Source organism: Mustela putorius, unplaced genomic scaffold (assembly GCF_011764305.1).
Source record: "Mustela putorius furo isolate JIRA1106 unplaced genomic scaffold, ASM1176430v1.1 tig00000430_pilon_pilon_pilon, whole genome shotgun sequence".
NCBI lineage: Eukaryota > Metazoa > Chordata > Mammalia > Carnivora > Mustelidae > Mustela > Mustela putorius.
The window spans coordinates 20,359,361-20,382,247 of record NW_025421377.1 but is presented as its reverse complement, the minus strand read 5'-3'; the positions used below and the strand labels follow the sequence as shown (position 1 = coordinate 20,382,247).

Below are 22,887 nucleotides of genomic sequence, written 5' to 3'. Positions count from 1 at the left end.
CTTCAATGCACACCTCTAGCTTCATGGGGATTCCATAAGACAGACAAACCCAAACAAAATAAAGACCCGAAAACAGATGACCCGCTTTGCCCTAGGTAGTACTGGTTTATACCTGTTGTCAGCATTCATTTATCATTCATGACACCACTTTTCTTTCTTTCTTTTTTTTTAAGTGATTTTATATATTCCCTTGACAGAGAGAGAGAGAGAGAGAGAGACATAAAGAGCGAGTGCACAAGCAGGGGGAGTGGCAGGCAGAGGAAGAGAGAGAAGCAGGCTGCCTGCTAAGCAGGGAGCCCAGTGTGGGCTCCATCCCAGGACCATGACCATGACCTGAGCTGAAGGCTGATGCCCAGGGACTCAGCCATCCAGGTGCCCCATGACACGTCTTTTCATTATCAAAAGTGTCCCAGTTTGGAGAATCAATTTCATGGCTTCCCCATCGACGATCGGTTAGTGGAGAGGAAAGAGTGTGCCCCTGGTTTGTGGATTTCTGCATGGGATTCTAGCATCAGCTGCAAGTGTGCAGTCAGGGTGCCACAATCTTGCTCAGTGGGCAGGACACTGAAAGGTATGTCTGGTTGTCTATTTTGTTTGGAAGGAGAGATGGCCTGAGACAGATTCATCCTGCCTCAGCCTCAGTGCCATATTGGTCAGCGCGTTAGGGCCTTGAAGAGTAAAATTGGAAAATTGGCCATAAGGAGATCTAGACGGCAAGCTATCAGCATGGGCCTCCCACGATGGGATGAAATATTTGTTTCTCATTATTATGAAAATATTTGTTTCTCATGTAAATGTGTGATAGAGGGGAGCCACCGTGGAGGAATTCTCAATAATTAGGGTGGCTCCTGTGGGTGACATGTAGCCTCTATCCTTGGCCAACTTGGTGTTTGCTCACTGGACCCGTGTTTGAGGTGGACATGGTGGCAGGGAGATAGGTTATTCAAGGGCTAAGCAACACTGTATCCCCCCGGTCAAAGCGGATCTACCTGTCAGTGCTGTTCAGTGCCCAGCCTGCCAAAAGGGAGGCCACCTTTGAGCCCTTGGTATGACCACATCCACCGGGGAAACCAGCGTGTGCGATCTCACAAATGCTCACTCTCAACTGCAAAGAAGCAGCCGGTGGTGTGCAGAGTGTCCGTGGAAAAGCACACTTCATCAGATAACGGGAACAATTCGGTTCCCTTCTCATTGCTGCTCTCTTGCTTGGTTCTCTTCGTGAGAAGGACCAGTAGGAAAAGGAGGAAACTGCTGGGACTCAGCGATTTCCTCTGAGAACCTCATGTCCTAGAGTTCTCACAACAGCCTTGGGAGGTGGGTTGGGTCATAGCTCCATTATAGAAATGAAAACACAGGATCAAAGAAGTAAGTCTCACTTCCAAAGGCTCATAGATGAAGGTCGAACCCAGATCCGTCCGTACGTCTTTTTCCGCACTCTTGGTCGGGGGCCGTCTAGCCCGCTATGGGTCTCAGTGGGCACCTGCTGGCTCATGGGGACCTCACTTTCCTAGCCTCGCACCTCTGCCGGAGCTGCTCCAAGGCACACACTGAATTGTAATCTGCAGGTCTCCCGCCACAGAGTGGGGGTGAGCAGAGCTCTGCCTGAAAAGAGGGAGACAACAGGGGGTGCCTTTGTGCTCCTGCTAAAACTCCTGAAGTACCCAAGGTCTGGAGGCCTCAGAGCGCCTTTCCTGGGCTGTATCCCCAGAATCTCTATAGGGGATAGAGGGGGGTCTGAGTTCTGTAGAGTCTAAGAGCTGGCCAGGCAACTGGGGAGGAGGTGGACAGAATGGGGCAGGAGGCTACTTTCCACAGGCGACCAGATCTGGTCTCAGAACCTCTTCATTTAGGCCAATGGTCCTGACTGACCCATACCTAGCTTCGGTGACAAGTAACAATCATTTTCTCGTTCCCTTTTTATCCAGAGCACTTCACAGGAATGAGCTAATTCTCACACGGCACCCACATGACTCTTCTTGGGTTTCTTCCTCCTGGAGGCCTTGTTCTGCAAATGCTTTCAATACTGTTCTGAGAAAACTCATCTGACCCGTCCCGGGCCCTCCAAGGCTTCTTAGGCTTCTGTGGCTTCGGGGGCACCCAGGGCTTGGCACTTTCATAGCATTTTTCACACGTGCTGTGGGTTTGGGAATATCTACTTTGCAGTGTTGTTGTGAGATAATATATGTTAAGTAGGTGATTTTGTCCAGAGTGGCCGTTTCTATAGCAGAACAAATTGCGATTGTCTGCTGTTCAAACATTCCCACTATCAGCACTGGGGAAGGGACTGTGTCCCTGTTGCCTAGCCAGGGCCTGGGACATTGGTAGTTACGCAGTAAACTTTCCATGAAAGAATGAACAAATCAAATAAAATGAGAGGGAATGCATATGCCTTTCTTCACCATTTGAATATATGTAAATAATGAACATATAATTCCTGATATTTTCCAATGAGAAAAATTCTTTATTTAAAACAGGCTAAGTGTTTTTACTAGATTAAATAAAATGCTCTACAAATGAGAATTTTAAATCCAATATACCAAACCCAGTAATACCAGTCAGGGATTGCTCACCAATCCCTGTTTAATAATGTTTGAATAATATATCTCATAATTCTGCAAATATGTGCCTTTGCCTAGAGAAACATGTTGAAGCAATGTCACATTTCCTGGATATAACAGTGTCATGCTAGTTAGAGAAATTCTGTAATACCAAAGACAGCTGAGAAACAGTGATTTTCCAATGCAGAGACCCTTAGACTTGCTCTAATGTCATTAATAGTGTTTCTAAATCATAGAGATGGTCGATACATTTTATTTCAGTAAGAGAGTGAAAGCAAGAAGGGGACCTACACTATTTCTAGCCACTTATATTTATTAATATATGCTTAGCATTTTCAATGCCTTTGCTGCGGAAGGGTAGTGTGTGAGCAGAAAGATATACTATAGGGACAAAGCTGGGAAGCTTGTGCATACAGAAGGAAGCTGATAATCTCCAGGCTCTCAGGGCTCTTGGAAACGCCACACATCGTGCATAACCTGAGGCTGCTGTGCGTTGTTTTCTGGCATCAACGTTTGCTGAGTGTCCGGGCTGGCTGTGGTATCTGTGGGCGTTTCTTCCAGAGGTGTGGTCACATCAGCACCGTAGTTCTCATAAATATCAGCTAATCCAGGGGTCATCAGTGGGTCAGCGTCTGCTGGGGTGACCCTGAGGGGTCCCCCACTCTGCCCAGCTGGGCCTCTTGCCATGTTGGGGTCGTTGCCCTTTGGATGAGCAAGAAGCCCTCCAAGGGCTCCAGGTGCTCCCTCTGGCAGGAGAGCTGGGCTTTCTGGATTGGCTGGGTCGAGCTCGGTCAAAGGGGAGCCTTGGGCACCGCCTTCTCCCTTCTCAGGGCCTTTGGTTCCGGCGACCGGGGAGTCAAATTCCAGAGTAAAGTCTCCACCCATAGCTGGATTGTGGGGCATCCCTCCAAGGTGAGGCCTCATGCCTCCAAATCCTGGGAAGATGGCTCCATAGGCCATGGGGCTTCCTCGGCCTCCCTGGGGAAAAACCATTGACCGAAGACACCATGATCACATATGAGGAAGTATACTATGCAATCGCACGGGGTCAGCTTCGCCAAGAAACCACAAAAAGCTGATAGGAAACAAGGAGTTGACTGAGAGTTTGCGTGAGCACACTTCTCACTAAAATGGCTTTGACGTAGAAAGGAGAGGACCTTGGACTTTTCTGGTTGCTCACTTCTGTGAAAGACAGGGGGACACCCTTTGCCATGCCTGGATGAAAGCGGGAGAAGGAGGCATGCGGGGAAGCAGGGCCGAAGCAAGGCTACACAAAAGATAGTTTGAATTTAATGTTAAGAATGCAATAAGCAGGCAAAATAGACAACACCATCATAAAACAAAGAAAATGGATCCGTTGCTGAGTGTGTTGAGGGATGTTTTAGAGAAACAGGTCAACATCATTTCTAAAATAATTGAAGCCTCACACAAGATTTCCTTCTTTCCTTCCTCTCTCTCTCTCTCTTTCTTTCTTTCTTTCTTTTTTCTTCCTTCTTTCCTTTCTTTCTTTCAGAACATGTGAAGAAAAAGAAGCTTGATGTCTCTGGAGGGGTGGAAATATTTTCTTCCTATGGACAGTTAGAATTGTGGAACTGACCATATTTCCTTTTTCTGCCTTTGCTGTCAAAAATGCCCAACCCAACCTCTTGGGCTATTTACTGTGACCGTGCAGAATCTGAGAACTTGCATTTTTGTCATCTCTCTTACAATTTTGACTCATTTACAATTTTATCTTCAATTTTTGGTTACATTTATTTTGTGTTTTTTTTCATAAGCTGCAGCAAAATCTTTTGAACAAACTATAAATTGAGGCAGACTATAAATTAATTAAAATTATAAGATGATAATTAACACTCGCTTGAATTTTTGGCCAGTTGAGTTGGTGGTATGTGGATCCAGTATTCTTTTCTCCTACCTTCCCCTGGATCTCCACTCTCTACATCTCCCCTCTCATATCATCTCCTTGAGCCCCTCGGCTGGGCTACCTTCCTCTCCCTCCTCCCTCTCTCATAGCCCTGTTGCCCTTTATCCCATCATTTTGACACTATCCGCTCTTATATCTACATTTTCTATTGGTGAGACCTAAGCTCCCTGAAAACAGAAACCTTATCTAATTTTTGTTGTCTCTGTAGCATCTTTCTATGCATCTAGTTCACAGAAGGCCCTCCAGAATGTTGGGATGCGAGTGTTCTGTCACTGATAGCGTGTATCTGTATTTATTAATTTGATAGGACTGTAGTGGATAATGACTCAATTTAGTATGATGCTTGTCTTGATTTGTGCTTAACAGATGTAACCGGTAAAAATCGCTGAGGGAAAATATAAAATTGTGCAAGTCTATCGGTCTCAAATTTCAAAGAGGTCATATGCATGGATAGTAGAAAAAGAATATGCTCACATGAACTCATTCATGCACTTTGGGTTTTATACTAATCACATTTTAAACTTGGTTGGTTTTCTTTTCTTTTCTTTTTTTTTCAATCTGAATATAGTTGACACCCAATGTCACGTTGGTTTCATGTGTATAACATTGTGAAGTGTTGTATAGTGACAGATGGGGAACTACACTTGTAGTGAACATGAGATAATATATAAACTTGTTCATTTTCTTCTTCTTTTTGAGGTCTTTTAGACCTCAAAATGCTGTTGCAATGCTGTTGAATTATTGTCTCGAGGGGTTAATAGTCCAAGAGGAAGCGGGAATTCTGTACAAATGATATATCTCTTCTTTTGGTTTGAGCATATGCTATTCAGTGATAATGGCTTTTCAAGAGTGGTTTCTCCCCTGCTCATATTCAAGAAATGGGGGCAAATCCCATGTTCTAGAATGGTCATTGCTCAGAAATGATGATATGGGAAACATGGGGAAATCTTTGCATGTTGCATAAGAATCAAGTTCTTGGTTTTGGAGTCAAAGCATCTGGAGTCCTGTGTAGTATATTCAGTGACATTCATGGCTAATGCCTCTTGCAGGAAGTCATCTGTGACTGCTCTCCCCAGACCACTATTTTAATAAGAACTTGAAGACATTACTCACCGCCATTTCTTCTGAACTCATGATGCCAAGTCTGGCAGGAGCGTTCTGTTCAAAAAGAAATAGGCATCAATAGCAGATTCCTATTATCCTATTAGCTACTCAAGACAAAGTTAAAAGTCACTTAGCTTTTCCTGAAGACTTAATGTTAATGCTGTGCCCAGAAGCAGAGTCAAGTGGAGAGATGAGTCATTATTGAATAAATGTGGCCAATTTGGATAATTCAGATAGAAAATGTACCTTTTCTTTAATGCCACTACAGTGTGCGCGTGTGTGTCTGGCCAGAGTTATTAAAATAGAAAGTATGGCTTCTTGTCATTTCAGTTGCCCATTTAGGTGTTCAAAGAATATGGGTTCTTTTGTGTGAGGCCTAGATTTTATAATTTTAGCTCTTAAGATAACATTTAATTTACAATGTTATTTTTTGTAGGATATAGACTTACCAGTTGATTTGCTCCATAGGACATGTAAAATATTCCCGGATAAAGCTAAATATAAATGCAATAATCATTATAAAATGCATTTTCCAAGATAAAATTGTAAGTAAATTGTAGGCAAAGACATATTTTTAAAAAACTTACTGACGATGGTTTATTTTGTGGCATTGGTCCCCGAGATATCAAACGGGCTATTTGGAACACCTTTAAGTGGTAGAAATCAAAATCAGTAATTGATTTTTGCTATAACTTAGGAAAGCCTCCCATTATGGCCATTTCTAAGAGTTACAGGAATAGCATTTTCTGACGCATTAGCATAATAAATAAGTATTTAATATTTAAGAAAACAAAGGAAAGCATTATACTTCACATTCATGGATAAATCGTGCTATCAAGGTTTTGCACTCTTCTTTCTTGAAGTATAGATATTTCCCCCAAGAAAGTGTCTCACTGGGATCTGTACTTACCGATGGACCCTGCAGATCAGCAAAATCCATTCCTGGTAGCTGCATCACAGATAAACATGAAAATTACTAACCCATAAAAATAGAACTGGATACACTCTTACCTCATTTATGACTATGAGAAAACAATCTAAAATGAATTTCCTGATTTTCACTTTCATTTAGTCTTGGACAGTACACCCAAGAGATAACAATTGGGTTTTATTGTCATGGCTCAAGTGCACGGGCCGGGAGACAGGGCTTGTCTACCACGAATTTGCTTTGTTTTGCAGGGTAGAAGTAATGAGCTTGAGAATCAGATCATGCCAGGTTGGTTTGAATCCTGGTGCTGCCACTGAATTATTCGGTAATACCGGGAACATTTTGTAACTTGTCAGAGTCTGTCTTCTTTTTAAAAAGGATGATAATATCCATCTTTCTAAGAATGTCATCAGGATGATATGGGAACTGTCAAACACCTGCCACATACTTGTTACATGGTACCTTCCTTCCTTCCCACTGCTCTTGTCTCTACGTTATTACATGATCACCTCGCTACCAGACAGAGAAATAATAATCCCAAATGCTACTTGCTATGCTGTGGGATCAATCACTTCTTTCAGTCCTTCCAACAAAGAAAAACATCCCAATGATAGGAAGAGCGGGCTTCTCTGGGCTGTCCTATTTCCTCTGAAAGCTTTCATCTTTTTGCAGCTAAGGAACCATCTTCTAGGCACGGTATCTTTTAGGATCCATGCCTTGTCTCTGATGACAGAGGACAGGAACGGAAATTTATGTTCTACTCCCAGATATGTCGACTGCTTAAAAGCATATCTGTATTGTATATTATGCCTGGAAGTTCTGATTATTGAAACGGGCTCCGCAAATCAGTTTTCCTTCTCTGAGCTAGTGGGGAGCCCTGATTTGACTTCAGAGAAAGGGAATTACCTCGGCTTTTGGTGGCTTGTCTGTGGGCGCCACCTGCTGCTCGAGCATCGGCCCTTCTGCCTGCTGCAAGGGCGGTTGTCCCTGGTAAGCCGGAGGCTGAGGTCCTTCCTTCGGGGCGGTGTCCTGGCCGTCAGTCAGCAGAGCGGACTGGAGGAAGGGTTTCTGTCCTGGCTGCTGAGGCTGCGGGGATGGCTGCGATGGGAGAGGTGGGGGATGCACAGGCAAAGAATATTCATACTGCAGAGAAATTTGAGAGGCGTGTCAGGAAGGGAGCGCTCTCTGGGCTGCGGTATTTAGAAGTTCTAAAGCTAAGGGCTTGAGAAAAGTTCTGCTTGCAGGAGAGTCTCGGGGAATTGCCTTGGAGCTATGTTTATGTAGGAAGCACCGATTTCTGTGCAGGCAGGGTTGTTTGGGGCGGGCTGTTGTGTCTCCCTTCTTCCTTTGGGACTACCTGTGCTCAAGAACGTGGAGAGCTATTGGACTTCCCGGTGGAGTCACTTCCTCCTCCGAGTTCCTACAGGCGTGTCTGTTCTACCACTTTCTCACTGGATCACAGAGATTTGTTAGTTATCTCTGCCCCCAGTCCACTGAGACACAATAATATGTGTTTCTTGTCTTTTTGGCCTTGGACTTAACACGGTTCATAACAAATGCCTGGCCTAGGATAAATAATATATATTTTTCTGTTAATGAAAGGAGAATCAGTTATTAAATAAAATGCCAAGTTCCTGCATCATGGAGTCCATTCTGGAAACAAGCAAGTGGAGAAACAGTCACTATTAACATAATTTATGGTCCCGTGAAATGTGGATTAGTGAGTAATGCTGCTTGTCACAGAAGGCCTTCTGGAACCAAAGGTTCTGGTTAAAACAACCGTGTTTATTTGTTCCTTTTTGAAATTAACTGTGGTGAAGGGCTCCCTGTTATTTTTCAATCCTTTGCAAGATCCTCAGAGGGTCCTGGAAGTCTCCCCTTAATCTGGCTCTGCTCTGCCTCGCCAGCTACTGCGTATCTCCAAACGCCCAAGGCTATTATTACTTATTCCTCACAATTTGGCACCTTGTCCTACAGTGTCTTGTCTTATCCCCCAGGCAGATGTGAAACTTCATGGACCTTGGAGCTATTCTTAACCGTTTTCACTCTCCCTTTCACTCCTCAGTTGGGCGTCTGCGTTTCTCAGACACCTAACAACTAACGGTGAACCGAAGGATGTATTTTTGATTGCTCCAGGGTCTGTGGTATTTTACCCAGGGCTTTGGCATCATTTTAAACACGGTTTTGAATAATTATTTGGGGAATCTTGACTAAAATGAGAGTTGTCCAAGCCATCGTCGGCTTCGACCTTGAGACAGTTTATCTGTTGTTACTGTTCGTGTTGTTAATGTAAGTCTCCTACTATATTTTGGAGGCCGTATCTTCCTATGTGAAATAAATGTATAAGTAGGTCGAAAGTTTGGGCCACTTTATTTAAAAATTTCCCAAGTCCTAAAAACAATTATAGTATTTGATTTATTAATATTTGGATCACTTTCTGTTCATTAGTATTATCTGTCTGTAGCTAGTTTATGACAATTTAGGAGACCAAGAGGGGAATATTTTTAAGCTTGAAGTGTCAAGCACATTGATGGGAGTAACCTACCTGCTGAGTTTCATGCTCCCTCGGTCTCATCCATGGGAAGGAAGAATGTGGCGGGAGGAGACCATGCATCCACAAAGAATTAAATGATTTTCCAAAACCAAATCTTGAATACTACAGACATGCAGGGGAAAAAACAAAAACAAATACATGCTTTTATTTCAGTATTGGCTTCAACTTGGTTATCATTTTCTATAAAATCCACGGAAAGTGTAGAGATAGCAAAAGTAAGTGTGACATCAGTGGATTTCATATGGGTGGGTAAATACTCTCTTCCAACAGACTTTCCTTCCATTCGGAGCCAGACTGCAACGTTTCCATAAACTTACTTAAGATTTAGCTTTTTAAGCCCCCTTATTTTGGACTGTTTAATAAAACTAATGGCACAAAACTTGAGCTTTTTTCTTACTCAAGAAAATTCCATATTGTTTTACCTACCATGCCATCCCAGGATCTTCTTTTGTTTTAGGTTATTTCAGTTAGTCATTCTTTCTTCCAATATTTAGGATAATGTCTACTCACTAACACATTTTAAGAGTTATGATGCTGTTGTTAATATCACTACCACCACCTCCATTAATTCTTGCAATAAGAGATATTGGAAACGCGGTTTACCTGAGAAAGCATGTTTAGTCCCTGCAGACTTCCCAGCTGTCTCATTGTCTAGCAAGAAAAAAAGTGGGTTAGTGTTTGCCACATGTATTTTCTGTATGATACAACTATTTTGTCAACATGCGGTGTTATTAGCACAAAGTTTGTGGTGGGTCGTTTTGAATAAAATAAAAATAGACACAAAAAATTATTGAGAAGTAGAAATGTTAAATGTGGTTTTGCTATTGTTGTTGTTATGGCCATTAAATTAGTAAGCTTGCTTTTTAAATTTAATCAAATAAGAGAAAAAGTATCATTTAAGTGGGGCTCTCATTGAAACATTGGAAAATAGCTCATTCAATTGAAATAGAAATTCAACTGCAAGAATATTGTTTCATCGACTCCCCCCCACTTAATTTATTTTGTCTTTTATAAATCCAGCCCCCAAAGAGGAAACAACAAAAAAAGACAAAACAAAACAAACCCTACCTCCTTTCCAAATAAAAAAGGCCTCAAAATAATGAATACAAAAAATCTTGGGGAAAATGGTGACCATCTGGATAGATGACCAAGAATGTTGACAATTCAACGAAAAGTCAATCTCAATTTAATGGGAAGAGATTTAGAGTGCTTTAAGTTGATTTTTAAGCTAGAAAGTGAGAAAAAAAAATAACTCAATGAAATTAGCTTCCTTTCAAAATAAGCTTCTAGCCTATGTAACTATTGATTCCCCCAGATTGTCATGCTGCAAATAAATTCTGCAAGGTCTTACGAAAAATTTGTGATCTCATAAATATTTTTCTACTCAGAACTGTCAATATTTTCTATTGATTTGGTCAAATATCTCTATTATGCTGAGATTTTTCTAAGCACTATTATTAGTTATGAGAACTACAGGAAGGTAGACACAGAGTAGGAAACAGGTACTATAGAACTGTAGAACAAGGTTAGTGTGACCTACAGGAGTTCTTATAAACAACTACATTTTGTAAGGTAAATTTTCTTCATGGGAACATTTTCATATAAAATACCATGAGGTGATGGAATTAAATATAAACCATGTGTGGCTTCAGGACAATGTTTTAAATAATGTAGTAATTATGTTAATATAGTTATTAAGTAGATATAATATATATTAGGTATTAAATATTACTATTGTTCTGATTCACACACAGACGACATTCCTAAGATACCTGAGAGTTTAAAATTGTGGTAAAATGATAATATGAGGCTCTAATAATTTTCGTACACTTTTCTGAAGTTTCTCTAGAAAAGTCCTGACTTCCAGCTAGGAAAACAGAACCAGCCCATGGTGTTTCTCTTTCTAGGACTATACAATTAAATGTAATACTCTGACAATACATACCTCCAGGCTCAAACTAGCCATGCCTGGTGTCCCAGGTTGCTGAGGAAACACCTAGATGGAAATAAGAATAATTTTGAGATCTCTGTTGAGAACCTTTTTTAAATGCACTCTGGGAATACAAAGCTAGCCCAGTGCATAGAGGTCAGCTGAGGGCTTTTGACTTGAGCCTTTAAGTAGGAGAAAGAGGAATTTAAATCATTTGGGGAATTCACACCATACTTAATAATTTTGTTTCCACATGAACCATCTATCCTTTGTCTGTATCTTAATGCAGCAAAATTTGATTTAGTTGGAGGTTACATTGAAAACAAGAAATAAAATAAAACTACAAAATAGAATACCAAGAGTACTTTGTATTCTAAAAATTTATCCCATGAAAAAACAAAAGGGACAAACTTAAGCTTAAGTTTCTTGCACATTTGGCAAACTTACCTGCTTCTGGTTAATGGAATGTGGCTGAGATCACGGTATTCAGCAAAACCAAATGCAAAACATAACTTGCCACCCATTCAAGGGGATTCAACAAATCATCTGTCATCTTTCATGAAAGTTTATTTTATGTAAAAATCTATTGATCTGTGTTCGTATTTTTGGGTTCATATCCAAGATACAATTTTTAAAATAAATTTTAAATAAAATTTTAAAAATTCTAGATATTAAGTGTCCTTATACTTAATGTGCTTAATGAGCTCATTTAAAAGTTGTTAAAAATACAGTTATACTTACACACTTTTTAAAGTGGGAGATATTTTTCTTTCTAAAGCAATCCTTATTAATACACACAAATATTGGTAGAAAAACATGAAGAATGGAGAAGTAAGAATTAGAGTACATTTTGGTGGTCTCTGGTTCTTTGGAAATCCTTATTATTGAGAGTCACAAGTTCTTAACTCCTTCCTTCCTTCATTTATACCCCAAATGCTGACAGAGTGTCCACTAAATATATTAGGATTATTTATCTTTTATGAGTAAGAAGTTCAGGGATAGATTCTTGAGTATGTTATCTACACTCCACCTTTTGCTTTTTTATACAGATAAAACCTCACCCTCTGGGGCAAATTTCTCCAAAGAATTCAGTTTTAGCAATGGATCATGGGAAAGGAATTGTAAATATGTAACAAATACTCCAGGCAGAGAAAAAGATCAGGTGTGTAGATAGGAAGAGTGATGTGTGTGTTTGTGGCGGGGACGTGAGCAGGTTGTTCAGCATTTGAGAGGACTGTGAGAGGAAAGTCTTCCATCCTCTCACTGGCCAGTACACAAATAGGGTACCCTGGACAGATCCAGCTACAGGGCAAAGTCTACTTTGCTTTCCATTTGCTCCAAGTCAGGATTCAAACAATATTTACATGAATGTAAATGGACAGAGGATACATTTCCAACAAAGAAGTCAAAGGAGAATGCCTAACTTGACAGGCAGTCAGTTGGCAATCCCAAGCAATTGTGTCCCTTGGGGATACACCTGATTGACACGGGTGTGGACCAGCATAGGTTCCAGAGGTGTCAAAGGAATCAAAGTATTCGACAGATAGTTGATGGCTGAGGCTGACCCCGATGTCAGTATGACAGAAAAGCAAGCTAGGGTGGCGGCTTCAATTTTTCTTTCACTTTAGGTTCACGTTGGGTAATAGAATAGAGCTCTTTTTATTTGTAGAATTGAGATTTTCATCCTTGTAACCAGTTTTATCCCTTTCCTCCCAGACATTTAGCTTTAAGAAACCCAAGGAGCTAAGCTCTTTTCTCAGGGAACTGGAATATTTTAAAGTTCACTGGAGTCCAACTATGAGTTAGTTCCTCAAGAGGGGAGACCACGTCATATTTACCTCCATCCCTCCAGTGCCCAGCACATTGCTGCGTACACGGCAAGTGCTCAATCAATATCAGCCACATGCACATAGAAGCTGAAGAAAGTCTTCATGAACACAGAAACACATACTACTGGCAGAGTAGTTCAGGACTTAGAGGACTGCATTCGTAGGAGATCAGATCAAATAAGTGATAGAGTGAACCCGGCCTAGGACTGTAACACACAATTAGCCCCATTGCCGTGGCATGTTTTGACTTAAGAAACTTAAGCTCTCAGTCACACAGTATCTCCCCCATAAGACAAATCTGTTGATTAATTACTAGATTCAAATGGATCTCTTTAGTTCTGTTTGGGATCATCATAACTTGGCTAATATTCTTTTAAGAATGAAGAAAACATACTTCGCTTTTGTGGAGGAATTTCTTCTCCATTTCAATTACATAAAGGTAGCAAGTAGTTGACAATGAAAGGGTGCCCTGGCCCTGTGGAGGCTACGGAAGTACTTTATCTTTGAATGAATGGATTAAGACTTCAAAATTGCCTTTGGAATATTATAATATCTTTTTGAATAGAAAAGTTATATATTTGAATTAGTCCTTTTGGATGGTAAGACTGATGTCTGGGCAACTATGACTTTGACTCAGTAGGAAGTCTGCCACTGAATTAATTCAGATGAGCTCATGCACGGACTTCAGGCCACATCCTTCAGCACTGCCTAGGATCCAACAATGTCCCTCTTAGGGCACAGTCTAAAAAACTCGGACTTACCGGCACAGCCGAACTCATTTCCAGGACGCATAAGATGAGTATCAGGTCCTTCATTTTGAAAAGTGGGATCTGAAACGGAGTTAAGTCGGAGAATTAAATCAGATGCATTTTTATTTCAGAGTGGTTAAAAGACAATATTTCGAATGAACCACATCTCTGTTCTGCTGCCACAACAGTTTCAAAAAAGAAAACAAAAAATACAACTAAATGTTTCTAAACAGCTTGTTTGTATTTGCTAGTTTTTGGAATGAATTGGCAATCAATTTAAAAAAATCTTAGTAATTTTTTTTTATGGAGCTGCGATCTAAATGAACCTGAGGAACAACTTCTGTGCTGTGCTCTTTAAATGTTGTATTTCCATTTTGTAAAATGAATTATGATTTTGAAAACCCTTTCCACTATGTGAAATTTTGGTCTATTAAATATCATCCATGTACTTTCTTTCCAGAGTAAATTTTGAAATGCATTCAAAATATAATACAACCAATTATTTTAAAGCAAACTTTTATTTGCAGGTATGTTAAAGCATCTGACTCTAGGCTTCAGTTACCATATAACCACGCCAAAATCTATCTTTTTGAAAATAAGAATACACTGATTTTTTAAATCGCCTTTGACATCAGTGGGAAATATGTCTCAAAACTGAGCTTTTCTCTTTCTTTTTATTTTTCGGAAGATTTTTTTTTATCTATGAAAGAGAGAGTGAGAGAGAGCAGGAGAGAGAGTATAAGCAAGTAGGAACAGAGGGAGAAGCAGGGTTCCCCCCAATGCGGGGGTCCCAGGACCCTGGGATCATGATCTGAGCTGAAGGCAGATGCTTAGCCAACTGAACCACCCAGGTACCCTGAATTTTCCTCTTTCTAAAATGAATTATCTCTTTAAGTTTATTCTGTAAGTTGAAAGGCTCTTTACTCTTACACAAACAAATCTGACTAGCCAAGATATTTGCTCATTCTTTTAATACCTTTCTAAATTAGGCCTTCTCACTAATAATAACAAACAATAAAAAAAAAAGTCTATAGATTTGCTTTCCTTAGCTGACAGGGTATAAAAGAATTGTCTTTTCTGGAACATACTAATGGTTTACAATAAACTATTATTCAACTTCTGGTGACATATAAAAATCCTCGTTATAAAAGCTACCTAGAGATAGAAAAAAAGAATGTATAGGAATCACATGAAAATAATAAAAATCACATTTTACCTTTAATGCTGACATGCACTGTGTTCTCAGGGCCTGGTGATGCCAACCAAGACAGTTCTAAGAAGATTAAATTTTTTTCTAGACTGTGCCTAGGACTCGCTCTGTATCTCTCATTCAGGGAAGACCAGAAACCTTTATTTAAAGTGCCAATCCACCAATCAAAGTGGAGAGAAACGGGGAAAAAACCAAACTCTGCTCCTGTAATTAGCCCACACCCTTTTATTGCATGCAAGGACATTGGCCCAGTGGAAGCTCATTATTTTTAACTGTAAACCAACCCTTGTATATATTCAGGGAACTCAACTGCACGCAAGACAGTAAAGGAATAATGGACATAAGTTCTGAAGACAATCATTTTGGTGAGCTGAAGGGAATATATACAAAAAATAGGTGCCAAATTAACCATTATCTGTTTGTGCAGGTTTTTATCTGCAGATAAAGCTAGTGACCCTGTGCCTGTTTTCAAGATGTTCACCCTCATATTTGTTGTCGTAAAAGTATCTCCCTCCCTTACCCTAACACACACATAGTCTAGAAGGAAACGTAAAATAACGTTCTGAGCTTGAAGGAGAACATGGAAATATTAGACGGATAATGAATACATTGCGATTTTTTCTTCAGATTTTCCTACACAGTTTTATATTTGAAGATAATAGAGTAGAATTAGCCAGGGCTTTTTTTTTTTTTTTTTTTGAGATTTTATTTATTTATTTGACAGAGAGAGAGAGAGAGAGATATCACAAGGAGGCAGAGAGGCCGGCAGAGAGAGAGGGGGAAGCAGGCTCCCCGACGAGCAAAGAGCCCGATGTGAGGCTCGATCCTAGAACCCTGAGATCATGACCTGAGTCGAAGGCAGAGGCTTAACCCACTGAGCCACGCAGGTGCCCTAGCTGGGCTTTTGTAAGAAGTTTTAACTGGACCTTCTGAGAGGATCACTTCAGGTAAACCTTTGGTGCACGTTCTTTGCAGGGAGAGGGGTATAAATCAAAACACTCTCCAGGAAACAATCAAGTCAATGGGTACGCATCTCACCTCACTCATCTTCAGACAGACCCACTTTCACACATTCGGTAGGAAGCCAGGTTCGTCATATTTGTGTCACTTAACTGGCTAACATCAACTTGGATGGGTTTTTCTCCAGGAGCAGATAAGAATGTCTTGGATGTGGATTGAACTTTAACTTCTTTTGTTATTTCTCTGCCCCTCCTGATCTTTCCAAAGCTGTGATTTTAGGTATGGTAGGGATACGAATTTAAGATTCGTTTCTTAAGAAGGGATGAGTCAGTGCACTCTTTAGGGAAGTAGGGATGTTGCCAATTACAGGGAACACTGCAGAAGCTGGTATTTTGGGAGAAAGATGTCTTCATACCTATGTGTAGGCCCAACGTCTTCAAATAATGTTATCCAAGAAATTGTCCTTGAAAACTCCATCTCCTATTGATCACAGAAGTATTTTTAGGGTGCAAAGAAATAAGGAATGTGGATATGCTTTGTAAAGAGCAAAGTGTTATTGAAATAAAAAGTATTATTTTTGACCCCATCCTTCCCTTCTCTTTATTCTGGTTCTGGTGCAAATCAAGTCCTTTAATCTTTCTGAGCCCTCGTTTCTTCCTCTGTAATATAAAGATGATCATTTACTGCCATTGGTTTGTTTTGAAGATTTGGTGAGATGATAAAGGTATAGTAGTTGCCACACAGTGGGTCCTCAGTAAATGGGTCATTGTCCTTTGCATGGGAGAAGCATGTGGTCCCATGACAACGTTCGGTGTGTGTATGTGTTAAAGGAGAAGCAGTGGCATTAGGTCTACGAGCTCTAAGAAGAGTAGAGAAGGGACCTGATGGAAGACATTTCCCCTGCATAGGTGATGTAAATTCATGGGATTAAGATTCCTAGTTTTTGGTTAACCAGGGAGATGGGTTGTGTTTGTATATGTCTTTTACGATTTATGAGCATGATCATGACATGCTAATAATGATGTTTTGGTAGAATTCATGTATTCTGCCTTTCTCTTAAGCCAGGTATCTGATATATTATAAATGATGTTGCTTTTACCAAAAATGACCTTCACACTCAGTCCTGGATTATTGTGTTCCAGATGTTTACTTGTTAGTTTCTTTCTCCTTCAATTTCCTGTATACCCAACTTACCCTCCTAAAATATTGGTTTCAGCATTTCACAGCTCTGCTCAAAGACTTTTTAAGATCACTAAAGCTATAATGTAAAGTTTGGCCTCTGTAACTAGACAGCCAAATTAACATTTCAATTCAGTTCTCCGATATTATCTCTCATTTTACATGAGACTGTACATGGGTATATATACATATAATCATGATTGTTGTTATCAGTTGAAGTTGGTTTCATTTTGCATCTAGTAAGCAGTTTTTTATTTTTGGTTTATGTTACAGGAAAGTTAGCAAATATAAAATATAATCCCATTACATTTTATGTTGTAATTAAAAATTAAAAATATTTTAGTTACAAAGAAATATGGATTTTATTATCAGCGTATGAATGAGTGACAGTGATTATAGACATTAAGGAAATACCACAGCTGACGAAAGCTATCTTATGCTGATCAAGACCGTAACTGTATAAAGAAAAACGAGAGCACTAATTAAAAATTGCCGTGTCCAGCATATAGCAAAAATAAGAAAGCTCAGAATGACAGAAGATCTGAGATACATAAGGGCACATGTACCACAGAAAAAGTTATAAAGAAAAAGCCAGAGAGAGAATATCCTGTGGAAAATGTCAGTACAGTAGCTGGAGCACAGCTTCTGAAGCCTTTCTGTGACACTGATCATGTGACATTGGGTGAGCTACTCAACTTAAATATATATAGTATTTTCATATAATTATTTAATATGTGAAATGTGGTCTACCATAGGATGGCATTGATTTAATTGAATTTATTTAAGTTAACCACACTAATGAATGCTCAGCACGCTATCTGATATACAGAAAATATTCAGCCACCATGAGTTATTATTGTTCTTGTTGAAAGAAATATATGTTGCAAATCTGCTTCATATTGGACTACGGGTCTTGCCACAAATATTTTAGTCACCAAGGGCAATTATAACGACTGACTAAAATGTATAAGAATGATTTTGATTGCTAATGAGCATGTCAATTGCATGGGACAAAACATGGACTTTGAATTTTGTTTTGTTCTCACACACGGTCCATTTCTTTCTTTTTTTAAATTTAAATTCAATTAACAAATAGTGTATTATTTGTTTCAGAGGTAGAGTTCCGTGATTCATCAGTCTTATATAATAGCCAGTGCTCATCACATCACGTGTCCTGCTTAATGTCCATCACCCAATTACCCCATCTCCCTACCCCCTCCCCTCCAGCAACCCTCAGTTTGTTTCCCATGATTAAGAGTCTTTTATGGTTTGTCTCCCTCTCTGATTTTGTCTTGTTTTGTTTTTCCCTTCCCTTCGCCTATGATCCTCTGTTTTGTTTCTTAAATTCCATATACGAGTGAGAACATATGATAATTGTCTTTCTCTGATTGACTTATTTCGCTCAGGATAATACCCTCTAGTTCCATCCATGTCATTGCAAATTATAAGATTTCATTTTTTGATGGCTGAGTAATATTTCATTGTGTGTGTGTGTGTCTGTGTGTATATATATATACACCCCACATCTTCTTTATCCATTCATCTGTTGATGGACATCTGGGCTCTTTCTGTAGTTTGGCTGTTGTGGACACTGCTGTTATAAATATTGGGGTGCAGGTGCCCCTTCAGATCCCTACATTTGCATCCTTGGGATAAATACCCAGTAGGACAATTGCTGGGTCATAGGGTAGCTCTATTTTCAATTTTTGAGGAACGTCCATACTGTTTTCCAGAGTGGCTGCACCAGCTTGCATTCCCACCAACAGTGTAGGAGGGTTCCCCTTTCTCTGCATCCTCGCCAGCATTTGTTGTTTCCTGACTTACTAATTTTAGCCTTTCTGACTGGTGTGAGGTGGTATCTCAATTCACCTGGTGGTTGAGCAATGTGAGCATTTTCCCAACACATGGTCCTTTTCCACCTTCTACTCCAGCCAGACTTGTTTGTTCACGCTGTCTAGAATATGCCATGGTGCTTCCCTTTTTGAGTTTGTGATGGAACCTTTCTCTCCTAAACTCTTTTCTTACCTCTTCACAAATGGTTTTCAAAGTTCCAGTCAAATTTTACCTCTTTTGTGACTCCTTCCCCCGCCCATGCTATTCCACTGTGATTTTCCCTTCTCTGATACCAAATATTTTTTTAGTCATTTGGCAATCATTCATACACTACATTTTGACAAACTGCTTGTTACAGATCACTTTTTGCATGCGATCCTCTAATTTTTTGGATAGATTCTCATATTTTGTACGCCATATCAAACATTCTTGTGGGAACAGAAATCACTCATTCCACTAAATTGCATCCTTTGATTTTATATGTATATTATAATAGGTAAAATTCAGATAGTGTTTACTGTGGGAAGGCATTACTTTAGTGTTTTACAGATATTAATTTATTTAATCCTCTCAATGAATTTATGAAGAAGATACTATTCTCTTTTTATGCATGATAAAACTGATCTATAGAGATGTGAGCTAACTTGCCCCAAGTGATGGTCAGTGAGTGGTGGAACCAGAATGTAGACACAACCATCTCACTCTTATGAACCGTGTCAAAATGAATGAGTCATCCAATAGCAGGCAACACTGACCATTCAATCATTGGCAGATGCAGTGAAGTACAATATAGTGCGCCTGTCTGTAGGGGATTTATCAGCTATTTACCCAAAGAAGAGAGATGCACAAAAAATAGTCAATGAAAATATGGCACACCAACAATAACTTCATTAAAAATCATATATTATATCAAAGGCACAATCCCACATAGATTAACTGCTAAAATAAGAATGCTACAGAACAGTGATTCTCAATCAGGGATGATTATGCCCCAGTAGGGAAGATTTAGAAATGTCTGGGAGATAAAGGGATATTTCTGGTTCTCGCAGTTGGCTGGCAGTGAAGGCGGGGGAGGGACTGGCTATTAGCATCTAGTGAGTAGAGGCCAGAGATGCTGCAAAACATCCGATGATGTACAGGATAGCCCCTCATGAAAGTAACTATCCAGCCTGAATCCTCAATAGTGCTGAGGTTGGGAAACTGCCATAAAATTTTTGAGGTTGGAGAAATCCTTTGGATGCTTTGGGGTCAGGCATGAGGGACAAAGGTTCATGCTGAGCCCTGAAGGAAGGATATTTGTCAAAATGCTCAATCAATAGCTGATAACTGAGTGAATTGATAAGAATTAAGTTTTCCAGGGAAAGACTCTGACGGCGCGTCACGCATTAAGCTTTATTGGAACGGAGCAAGGAGCGGAGAGTAACATCATGTCAGGGAAGGCCAATTTTTAAAGTTGATTTTTATATACTAGAATAATAAAAGGAATAATAGAGGTTTCGCGGATCTTCTGCTAAAGTCTACTATATTTTCTATTAATGGCTTATTTTATTGACAAGTTACCATGTGCCACATGCTGTACTTGATATTCTTTCTCTTACTTCATTTTCATGAACCACCTCATGAGATAAGTACTGCGAAAACAGGAATTTGGGAAGGGGACTCCCCTTCTAACTCAGTCCTTCAGAGTTAAGAGCACAGCTGGCAGTCCATCTCCAAAGACCGTGCTCCTGACTCAAGGCCACCACACTGACAGGTATTACTTAGTGTTTTGCAGAATGCATTATCATGTTGTTTTGGGTTAATGTTTATGTCTGATTTTTAATCTTACAAAATATGGATAATAAAGTTTTGTGAAATCTATTGATACCTTGTTACCATATGGTCTTATAGGAGTCAAATTTGAATTATTTTTTGCCTTCTAGTCAAAGTTATTTTGAAAATTGCAGACAATAATAGAAATTTGTATTTTTATGGGCTTCTATTTATTTCATAATCAAGAACAATTACCAGAAAAATAACATGATGATGGTAATAATTATATATATATAAAACAAAGACATATTAGATAGGATTTTACTACCTCACCACCTGATTTTATTTTTTTCTCTGACAATACTTATACATCTTAGATTCATATTTAGCATAGTTACAATTATAGTGTAAGTATAGTTTTATATCAGGCGTTATGCTCTATAAATACTAACTAGCTACAGAGATACAGAGATTTTAAATTGTCTGAGTAATAGCTCTTTAAGCTGATGCTCAAGATTCCTTTTTTTTTTTTTTTTAAGATTTTATTTATTTATTCATAAGACACAGAGAGACAGGCAGAGGCAGAGACAGAGGGAGAACCAGGGCCTCCACAGAGTAGGGTGTCCAGTGTGGGACTAGGTCCCAGGAACCTGGGATCATGACCAGAGCTGAAGGCAGATGGTTAACCGACTAAGCCACCCAGGTGCTCAAGACTCCTGTTTTTTGATCTTTGATCATTCCTAATTTTTCACCATAAGTAAAAATTAGTAGATACTTTAAAAAATTATATTTTGAATTAATTTCTTAGTATAATTTACCATGAATATGGTTTCCTGTTAAACACATGCATATTTATATGAATCTTAGTAAGTATTGCTGAATTGTCCATGTTGATATAGTACCAATGATTTACGCAGAGCAGTTCACTTGTCAGAATTTGTTCATCTAATTGATTTTTCCCATAATTTAATAGGTTAACACAGTGTTTTATTTTTTTTAACTTTCTTTTTTTTGCTCTTTTTGTAGATGTTGATTGAGGTATAATTGATATGGGACACTATATTAGTTTCAGGTATAATATAAATGATTTGACATTGCAACTGATCATGATAAGTTAGCATCTGTTACCATAGTTACATAATTTTTCCTTGTGATGATGACTTGGTGTTTTAATATATATTTCTTTGATCATTATCAAGTTTAAATATTTTCCTCACATATTTTTTTACTACCATATTTCCACTTTTTAAATTGTTCATGTTTTTGCTTATTAGCCAGAGGGAAACTGATATTCTTATTAACTTGTATGTGTTTCCGTATATCATTGAGCATTTATTATAAAACATTTTATATAACAAATTGATCTCTTGTCATGTTTGATATAAATTTATTGATAGACATTTAAAAAATATGTAAGTTAAAATGCATTCCATATAAAGGCTTTGTATTTCACAGTCATTTCTCACTAGTTTATTTCAAATATACTTACTAGAGTCAAGTTGAGCTCATTTTCCATTCCTTTTGCCTTCTTTGCATAGTGGATTCCAAAGTCACTTACCTGGAAACTCTTGCCAGTGAGTAAATTTGGCATTGGTCCTTTGCAAACAAGGGAGCTTAAAGCAGAAATATGTATAACAGCTGCAGTAGTTCTTGGCAGCTTGCCAAGTAACACACCTGCTTGCTTTGTATATTAGAATGATGATTCATTTGTTTCTCTTCTGGATTATTATCTGCCAGTTGACAACAATTATAAACCCACTTCAGAAGGATTTTTGGAAGAATGAGAGAGGTGACCACAAGCCAATACAGAATGACTCCAGCTCTTCAAAACTTGACCTTGCCTGATGACACCAGAGTCAGTTTTCCCGCAGAAATGGCAATTTTTTTTTTACCCTGCCCGAAGAAGTCTCTGGCAGATCATTGGAAAACAAGTCAGGAAAATGTTCTGTGCTGGTCACTTAGTTGCTGAGTTTGTTAAAGAACATTTATTAAAGTCTCACTATGAACAGACTGTCACATTAAGTTCAGTGACAATAAAGAGACACCCAAGCTCTGTTCCTCAAAAATAGTTATAGTCCAGTTGAAGAAATCATACTTGACATTGATCCATGAATTAGCATGAGCCTTATTATGAAAAGTCTTATCATGTAAGAGGAAATAAGTTACAAAGTGCTCAATTGCAAAGAATGTGGGCTCTGGGATTGGACTGGTGAAACTGGGTTAGAGCTTCATGATTCTGTAGCTGTGTGTCTTGGGCAAGTTACTTCAGCGTTATGTGGCCCAGTTTCCTCAACCGTGAAAGACTGTCAGTAAAGGAATTGACACAGGAGAAAATGAACAGTGTCTGATAGATTGCAAACATGCAATTAATGCAAAT

At 39.2% G+C, this 22,887-nt stretch overlaps 1 protein-coding gene across 1 annotated transcript; it reads right to left on the bottom strand.

Annotated features, from left to right (window-relative positions):
- Positions 1-2,451: 2,451 nt before the first annotated feature.
- AMBN (ameloblastin) lies at positions 2,452-18,893 on the bottom strand. The gene is made up of 11 exons (XM_013063391.2): positions 18,795-18,893; positions 13,589-13,657; positions 11,014-11,064; positions 9,672-9,719; positions 9,060-9,170; positions 7,421-7,657; positions 6,497-6,535; positions 6,174-6,233; positions 6,036-6,080; positions 5,596-5,640; positions 2,452-3,536 (listed from the first exon to the last, which is right to left on the bottom strand). Exons 1-11 carry the CDS (start codon positions 18,891-18,893, stop codon positions 3,000-3,002), a joined length of 1,341 nt encoding a protein of 446 aa, XP_012918845.2. The 3' UTR covers positions 2,452-2,999.
- Positions 18,894-22,887: the final 3,994 nt, after the last annotated feature.